Below are 9468 nucleotides of genomic sequence, written 5' to 3' on the forward strand. Positions count from 1 at the left end.
GTGTGTGTGTGTGTGTGTGTGTGTGTGTGTGTGTGTGTGTGTGTGTGCGTGCGTGCGTGCGTGCGTGCGTGCGTGCGTGTGTGTGTGTGCGCGCGCGCTTATTTGTAAGGACGCTAATCTGATCCTGATCTCAAACTTTTTTTAATTCCCAACTTTCCATGAAAGTATGCAACGCATGAACAGTATCTTAATCTTCATGTTGAGAACCCTGGATTGGGATGAGCTGACATGTGCAGCGACGGAGCTCAAACTTCGTATGCTCAGCTCAGAGCGGCTCAGAACATTCAAACTGACAACTGCTGGCATCTTCTTTTTGGCACTGTTTTTGTTCTCATTTCATCATTCAGCAATTTGTTCTTCCTCAGTGCATGTGTTCTTTCATTTTGACACAAGAACAACAAGTCAAAAAGTGACCCGTTTGAGACTGCGCTACCTTTAAAATGACTCAGAGTCTCATACACTCTAAGAACTAAAGAACTAGAACCATACAGAGTTCTTCGACTTATCCTGAAAGGAAACCCGTTGTTCAGAGGGTTCTACATAGAACCTAGCATAAAGGGTTATAGCTAGAACCATCCCTGAAAAGTTCCACCCAGAACCCCCTATAAGAGTTTCTACAGACAACACCTAGAACCCCTCTCTTTCCACTGTCTAAGCGTTTCATCTAGAACCCACCCAGGGGCTTCTGAGGATCATTTTGTATTTCAAGAGTTTCAATTACAACCTACCCAGGAGGTTCTACTGATATTTATTTTATATTCCAAGGGTTTCATCTAGAACCCTTAGGCCCTGAGGCTGATGTGGTGCAGCGCAACCCACAACAATCACGGTTGACAATCACAGTTTTCGGTTGCCGGTTCCCTTTTAACACCCATGCTTTCAACAATCCTTGAAGAACTCTTTCTTCCAAAAAAGGGCCCTTGAAAAACACTTTCTTCATAAGAAGAGAATGTATATATTCTAGGAGTGTATATATAGGCCTCTGTGGATGCTTAGAAATGCACGATGATGAAAATGTTTACTTGGGGTGTTTACACAACAAGCACTGACCTTTGTGTATGGCAAAGCCAATTAATATTCAATCATGTCTTGGAAACCATAAGCCCAGAAAGTGTAACAGCTGCGAGCAAAATGAGAATATCGTGCTCCATAAATCTGCTCTCTCGCCTGTGCCTCTCGTGCCTACATGACTGCTGACTATCTTTGTCACGGCAGACATGCTCCATTGTGGTAGCTGAAATAATTACTGGTCAGGTCATAAAACAATATATTGTACATCCAAGCAATACGCTAATAGCTAATCCAAAAGCAGCCAGTGAACCACAGTCTATTGTGTGAATGATAGATTTTCAATTGCACATGTTTTGCGTAGTGAGCATCAGCAGCAGGGTAAGAGCGCTCTGCAGTTTTACTCTGCTGTCCCCTGGGGAGGAAGTGATGTCTGAGACTGAGACTCATTCAGAGAGCCATTCAGCCACTAGATATCAAAAGCGCTGAGGTACTAAATTATACAAGCCCAATGCTCTGAACAATGTGTGTGTGTGTGTGTCCGTCCGAGAACGCGTGTGCACTCACATGTGGCGCTGTGCGTGTGTTTTTTTTTATTTTTGTGGCCTTACAGCTATTGCTCCTGGCCTGATTAATATTTTAGTGAGCCGTGAAGATATAGAAGCTTACAGGCAGCGAGGTGCGGGAGCGCTCGATGTGTTCAGACAGGCTCTGTGTGCACGACTCAGATTGGTCCCTGTCTGCAGCAGCACCACCCCTATCACGACTATTTACATGCAAGAACAAAAGGCGAGTGGCTCGTGATGAGCACAATGCAGTGTGCTGCATAAAAACCTCGACTAGGCTTTGATCTTTGGTGGGGGGAATTTTTAGGTTTGGCTCAAAACTACTGAGGGACTTTGATGACAGTCCAAGAACAACAGGGGAGTCTGTGTATGGCCAGATGCACTCACCTTTCGTCTGTCTGGTTTAAGAATCATTATTGTCTGGCATTCTATTGAAAAAAGGTTTCTTTTTCTTTTGAGGAGCAACTTATAATTGGTCTCTTTATAACTCTGATGTAAGATCTGAAGCAAAGTTCTCACTAATTAGCAAAAATCCATTCATCCCTAACATCTTGATAATTGCTGAAATAGTTATCGAACATAATAGTCTGACAGCACACTTATCAAAAAATATGAACACATCAATGGCTTGAAAATCATTCATTTAAATCACATTTGTACAAAAAAGTGAACTTTTTAGGAATGAGATATTTCAAGCAGCTGCTGTGTCCAGCCAACAGCTCGCATATTATGGGCCCCTTGTGTTTTTACAATAAAAACAGAATGAAAACTAAAATAAACATCTATTGATGAAGATACCTCATCAGATTACCCTGCTGAGCCCCAGGGTGAAGGTCTTGCAACTATATTTTTAAAGCTCGCTAGCGGTCTAGCTCTATAGCAATGGCAATGTCAGTCACAATCCCCAGAGAATGAATCCTGTTGCCGTTGGTGAATGATCCCCTGACTGAGACAGTGCTGCAGGACTGAGTCCTAATACCCGGAAATGAGGAAATTTTCCCCCTTCGGGTTCCCCCGTTTTGAAGACAGTGTTTTTTGATGGGTTTTGGTTAGATTCCTGAAATTAGGTTTAGGTAACATTTTTGGTCTACGATATGAAAACACATGAATAAATCCCAAACTTGTGAATTTTGAAGCTTTTACGTGTCTTAAAAAAGGTGTTTTTTTAACAATTGGCTAAATGAGACTACAGAACGCCAGCATGCAGGCTAGTCCGCCTTTACAGCCTCGTTGTGTGGTTTGTTTAAAGATTAACATTATTCACACTTCACAAATCATGAAAGTGGTGTTCGTATTTTGAATATTATCTTCCTGAACAAAACGTGTAGGTATCATAAACCTTTGTTTGCCACAGAGTTTATTTCCTGCAATAATCCAAAATTTAACAGAAAAACCCCATTGTTCTTTGTTTGGGGAACCAGTGCGATGCCAACTTCCAGGTTGGTCTACTAAAAATATGTCTTTCCTGTAGCACTCTATGGTAACAAGTTTGGTGATATCCTGACTTTTCCTCTGGCGCAGGTCAAAATTGAAATACCTGCAAAACTAAATACATTTCCATCAGTACAGCAGTACTTTATACTAATTAGCAAACATTGGCATCCTAACTAACACTAACTAAGATGGTGAACATGGCTAACATAGCCTGCTAGGCTGCAAAACATCAGCATGTTAGCCTGTTGACGTTAGCATTTAGCACAAAGCACCGCTGTACTCAAGTAGCGCCTCATATAGCCACAAGCATGGCTGTAGACTCGTAGCTTACTGACACAGGGACGCTCTTCGAGACGAGGCGCCAAGATTAAGTAATAAAGAAGGACAGACCTTAAAATCTATATCATGCCGGTTGATTTCCTTTAGTGCAGCGGCTTGGAGCCCAACACAAATTTCCCTGGGGGACAATAAAGTATATCTTATCTTCCCAAACATTTCCAATGAAACTATCAAAAAACAGTTAGCACATAATGAGCCTGGAGTTCTGAGGTCCTGCAGCAGTTGCCTGCTTTGCCCCGTTAATAATCCAACTCTGCCCATCCGTCTGTTGTTGGATAGCCTACCAAACATTGCAGAATCGGTACCCTTCACTGTAGGTAAACTAGTGTTGGACAAGTGAGGAAAACAGGCAGCAAAGAATGGGTAGTGTGGTTCTAAATCATCCATGCAGGTGTCATTATAAAGCTGCTTGGTTGTTTTTGCATTCATCAAACAGGATGATGGAGGGCTTATACTCTGGATGCTGTAATGCTATTAGCATCACTATTGCAGCAGCAGGGTGCTCTCTCAATAGGACCCAAAAGGCCTGCACAAGATTAAAATGGCCCATAAAGAGGATTCAGCTCTGATTTATTGCGTAATACAGGATTTGAATGATCCTCATTACCAGACAAGCAGGTGATGGCTAATTATAATGTACAATCCTTAATTATCAGATCCCCTTCTCACATCTCCTCTTTGTGTTGTAAATCAGAATAGGATCCAACTGCAAAATTAAATATCCTGGAAACAACCTCAAGTGAACCGTGGAAAATGAAAGTGTTTTTTGAAGTGAGGACTTGTGGTGTCCGTGTGTGTGTGCGTCTGTGTGTCCGTGTGTGTGTGCGGGGGAGGAATTACTTGAGGAACTGCAGACCAGAGTCCTCCTGACATCATTTATGGGTTTTTTTATTTTTATTAATGCACATTGGGTTTTAGTAAAATTGTTTCCTTTCAGTAATACGATTGCTCACCAGAGAGAGGATGTCTGTTTGTTCTTCATAGGAACAGTAAACAATGGCAGAAATGACTTTTTTTTTTTTTTTTTTTAAATCAAACCTTATTGGAAACCTAGTGAGTTTTCCAATAAATAAAAAAACACATTTTTATGTTTTCAAGGCAACTTTCTGGCTTGTGTCTCCTCGAGTTTGAGACAGATTTAAGAGCCCCCTTAAATCTCATATTTGTGCAGGTTTTTCATCTCATTGATTTTTTATCCCCCACTAATTGCCGCCGAGGAAAAACAACCAAGACACGGCGCTCTGGAGGACTGCAATTTACTGGTAATCGTTTCATTGGTCTTCGTTTGTTTGGCCCTCTGTTTACACCCCGGGGAATATCTTTTATTGCATAATTAGGACTGCAATTAGGGATTAAGTACTTGAGAAAACACTTAACAAAATACCTACAGGACCAACTTTATATAATAAGGCTGACTGGTGAAGTTATAAAAATCTCACAATACTGTAAGGGATGTCGTTTTTTTTCAATAAAACATGCACACAATTTACATGCATTGTCTGTAAATGACTTATAGTTCTATTGCGGCTCCCTAGCATTCAATATACAGAGTGAAGTAACATCTTAATAGTCAAACGTCTCTCACATTGACATGATAAAGATGATTGATGCTGCCTTGAAGCGTCTTCCCTGCTGTGACCTTCAGTCTATTGGTTAAAGTGACACTGATGTTAAACGCTGTTCACAGGGGTGATAGCATCAAGTGCTATGGAGTCACGATCGTGACAGCGCAGCGAGATAAAGTGGATTACTCTGTTTAAATTCTTCCTCGGGTTCAAAATTAGATATCTTCACGTAGTAGTTTAGACTGACCTTAGACCGAGCCTTAAGGGCAACTCCTAAGTGACATTCAATGAGGCCTTCTGGTTTGAAAGGTAACCTTTGTCCAGGATTTACATCAACCCTTACGCCAGAAAAATGTTTCTGAAAACCCTGAATACGCTGATTATCGACATTTCTGAACCAAACATTTTATACGAGAAAAGATCATGGTTTGTGTGCATCAATTAAACTTATTGTTGCCTTTTTTTGTTTTGTTTTTTGTTCCTTTGTTTTGTTTTTGTTTATGATTATTTTGTAATTTTAATTTTCTTTTCTTTTCTCATGAATCGTACATTTGGAAGCAACTGAATGGTAAACCGCCAATCCTCTGATTGAAGGATGACCCGCTCTAAAGATCAGTGGCAGTTTGGGAACAAAGTTGAGTTGTTTTTTTTTACCTCAAATTTGAGTGGATTGGTGCTGGCACTTGTTTGCTTTGAGCAGCAAACAAGTGCAGAAGGAGTTTGGGCAAGAAACATGTTTATGCTTGATGTAAAATGTGCCGATGCTCCTCAGGCTGAGTCAGCCTCTACTAGTTTGCCTGAGGGGAAACAGGAATGTCTCACTGCTCACTATTGTTCCTGCAGAGATTCATGAGAAGCGATAGCACGGCACTAAAATAGTCTTTGATATAACAACACTGATACCTCCTTGGGTGAGTACCACAAACAAACATGGATACTCTCTTTTAAAAGGAACATTGTGGAGGATTAAGGGGGATTTGTCAGAATGGAATATAATATTCAGAAATATGTTTTTGTTAGTGTATAATCACCTGCTTATCATCTGCTTCACGGAGGGTTCCATGCTGCACCGTTTGTACAGTAGCCCAGAAGCGGACAACCTTAGCTTTGGCCTTTTGCGTTTTTACCAGGCGGCAACCTCCGGTTCTGAAGAGTGAAGCTAATGCAGAAGGGCCTTAAACTTGTAAAATTATCTCTACTGACCAGCAGGGGGCAACTCCTACAGTTGCAAAAAGAAGTCTGATTGTATAGAAGTCTATGAGAAAATAACTACTTCTCTCTTGATTTATTACCTCAGTAGACATTGTAAACATGAGTTCATGGTCTCAATCTCTAATTTCAAGTCTTCGTCAATACAGCATGATGTTCATTTAGTAAATGATGGTCCATTTAGAGTCAAATAGACCATAAAGCAGGGTCTGCTTTAGAGTGTTTTAGGGCTACCTTGTGAATGACAGGTCGCTAACCTACCAGAGTCGTATACGTCACTCCTCCACCGTCCAAATATGGTCACTTCCGTTCATTGGTTGCAAAAAACCAAGATGGTGGCTGCCGTAATCCACGGTGGCGAGGGCCAAAACGACAAACTCAAGGCTTCAAAACGGCAGTCCACAAACCAATGAGTGACGTCACGATGACTACGTCCTTGTCTATGGTTTTTACATTACCTTAAAGCCACTGTAGTTCTCAAACGCGCTTGGCGGGGTATTCAGTTGGATGCAATCTGCAACCTCAACACTAGATGTCACTGAATCCTACAAACTGCTCCTTTAAAACATTTTTGAGACATTTATTGGTATTATTTTTAAAACATTTACTCATATGCATTTGAATATTTGAGTAAACACGTTGTTGTAGTATGCTTTGGGCAAGTTATGAAACATGCCGCACTAAGATATAAGAGCTGTTGTCTTTTGCTTGTTCCCTTCACTGACGCACGATGGATTGCTGCTGCATGAACAAATGCTTTATGCTCTGTGACGTCTGCTGACTGAATGTTCTTTGCTGCTTTCAAACCCCTGTGCTTACATCTCTGCATCCTATTCTCCCTGTCAGAATGTGTCACAATTAGTCCGTACCATTGTGCAGATTTGGAGCGTGACCCAGTATGTGTCAGTGCTCTGGGTCACTTTGTGGCAGTATTTTCATTTTCCATGTACAGTTTGCATTAGCAGGAGCAGTACGGGAACAGAACAAAGACAAATAACTAATTCGGGAGTACACTTCTGTGCTCTAATGAGCAGAGTAAGAACTCAAACCAGAATACACCATCTCCCTATAAATTGGCTAATTTGCTTCTCTAAACTCAAAACATGAAAAATGTATATATATCCTGACTGGTTATAAGTCACAAAATGATAAAGCAGCATTATCTGTGAAAATGTCGCCGGGGCTTAATGTGCTATATCGCAACCAATGACATTTAACTTTGGTGTTCTGTTAACAGCACCCTTTAGAAAATAAATGAGTGCTGAGCCCGACTGCACATATTAGCATTATTATAAAAGAGAGTATGCCGCGTTGCTGCCCTCCATGCCTTGATTCAATCAGTTCCTCAGTACTTTGTGGTAGATAATGTCAGTTTGACCTGGATCAAATGATGTTCTGTCAACTAAGAGTTCTGTCTGAACTCTAGGTTAAGAGTTTTCTTATTTTTTTTGCTGGGGCGTGCACATCCCATGCCCGTATAATATGTAACTGATAAGAGAGCTGAACTTTGTCCTCAGACAAACACACATTAAATGTGTTGAACTGTATTTAGTCTCTCTGGCTGTTTCTCTGCGTTTGTCTATATTTTCGGATTCACCTCTTTTTTGGAAGAACTCCACCTCAAGAAGCCAAAAACTTGAAGTGAATTTGCAATGGCTTCAGGGAATGGAAGTAATGGACCCAACAATCTTGTATTTGATGCAAGTACAATGACTTATTCATTCTTTTTAAACAGAAAAATACTGCTTTTAATTTTGCATCTTGTTTAATAGTGAGGATTGAACTTGAGTTCTGTTGATCCCGAGTCACGGTTGGCATTTTACATTGGAAGTTTCCAAAGTTTTGCAACTTCTGCTGAAATTCTTATGAAGCTTCCACAGCCCTTGCCCAGTGCCCACGCTTCACACAATGCTATTTTAGTTTTAATATGTTATTAAAATTCATGAAGCTCTATAACCAGGTTAAAAAAATACTATACATTGTAATAATGATTTCAAGATAATTGATATACACTATGTGACTTAGTTTAAAAAAAAAACACACATTAGGTGTTGTCAAATAGTTAAAAAGCTATTCCATAGAAATAATTAAGATTTAAGGATTCATGAAAGATTGAAAAGGTACAGTGTAATAATTGTGTTTATAAAGGTATAGATGTAGGCTGTATCTTTATTCTCTTTTATTTTGAAGAGTTTGAGTGGTACGTAGGATTGCAGAATAAGAGTAATACTCGTCATTCATTGGTTAACGATGTTTGGGTCGCTGGTATAAGAGGAAGTAAAAGACAAGGCGGGAGTTAAGTTGGGTCGCTTGACTGATGAAGTTGTAACGGGAGTGTGATGGAAGTTTTGTGAAAGTTTTGTGCAAATAAGTGTTGGGAACGTAAAGGAGCGTGTTTGGGTTATCAGCATCTAAGAAACTAAATTCTTGACATCAATAGAATTATTAATGTCAGTAACAATTATTAATGATTATTAATAATAACGGGGCACCACCCTGCAAACAGGGACCAATAACCAAACGATAAACTAAGTCTCATAATTAGTGTTCACTCACAATGTCAACAGTCTGAGTACTATTACACATTCAGAGTGAAAGTGAAGGTTTAAGTTCGAGCACAGACCACATATACAGCTATTATCACAATACATGCACAAAGTAATCCCAGACAGCTGCTCTTTAAAATATAACAGAGTTTATTACATTCTAATACTAATGACTCGATACATTCATGAGCACGCTATCTAAAATCAACAGACTATGGAAAAGAGGGGGGGAAGTATGTGTGTACATGTAGTATTTGTGTATGTGTGCGTAAGGGGGAGGAGCGAGGGAACAGCTCAGCGACGTATGACGTAGTTGGGACGTGGTGAGTCTCTCATGCGCGAGACTCAAAATGCCGGATAGCCAACAGGGGACCCGGCGTCTATACGTGCCGGTAGCCGTTTAGCACGTAGCTACATTAGCTCAAAGCTATATGTGTGTGTGGATTAGTAAAAGAGATGGGAAAGGAACAAAATTAAATAAAACAAGAGATTAAGATCCTTCGTGCCGCACGGGAGTACGGAAGATTACTCTCTCAGCCAGGGGAGCAAGAACCGCGACTCTTTGTCTCAGCCGGCGGTTCTGACCTCCTGAACTGATGAGGAGCAACTTCGACCTCACTAGTCGGCTATCTCAACACAAATCACGGTAGCATGAAATACACTAACTTCTCCACAACCCCAACGATCTCAGCGACCGTTAGTGTCGGCGATACTTTAGGCACATAAACAAGATAAAATAAACACAAATGAAACTCTCTTAACTCTGCCCAGAATCTATTTCGCCTTACGGTACGATGCAAT

At 40.6% G+C, this 9468-nt stretch overlaps 1 protein-coding gene across 1 annotated transcript in view; it reads left to right on the forward strand.

Annotated features, from left to right (window-relative positions):
* The first annotated feature begins 7649 nt into the window (after positions 1-7649).
* LOC116393699 (solute carrier family 23 member 1-like) overlaps positions 7650-9468 on the forward strand; it is an 8204-nt gene continuing 6385 nt past the window's right edge. The window contains exon 1 of the mRNA XM_031866239.1: positions 7650-7821. Within this exon, the coding sequence (XP_031722099.1) occupies positions 7774-7821 (48 nt within the window). The 5' untranslated portion in view covers positions 7650-7773. The remainder of the gene's footprint in view (positions 7822-9468) is intronic.

This window comes from Anarrhichthys ocellatus, unplaced genomic scaffold, assembly GCF_004355925.1.
Source record: "Anarrhichthys ocellatus isolate YVR2014 unplaced genomic scaffold, GSC_Weel_1.0 scaffold34, whole genome shotgun sequence".
NCBI classification, from domain to species: domain Eukaryota; kingdom Metazoa; phylum Chordata; class Actinopteri; order Perciformes; family Anarhichadidae; genus Anarrhichthys; species Anarrhichthys ocellatus.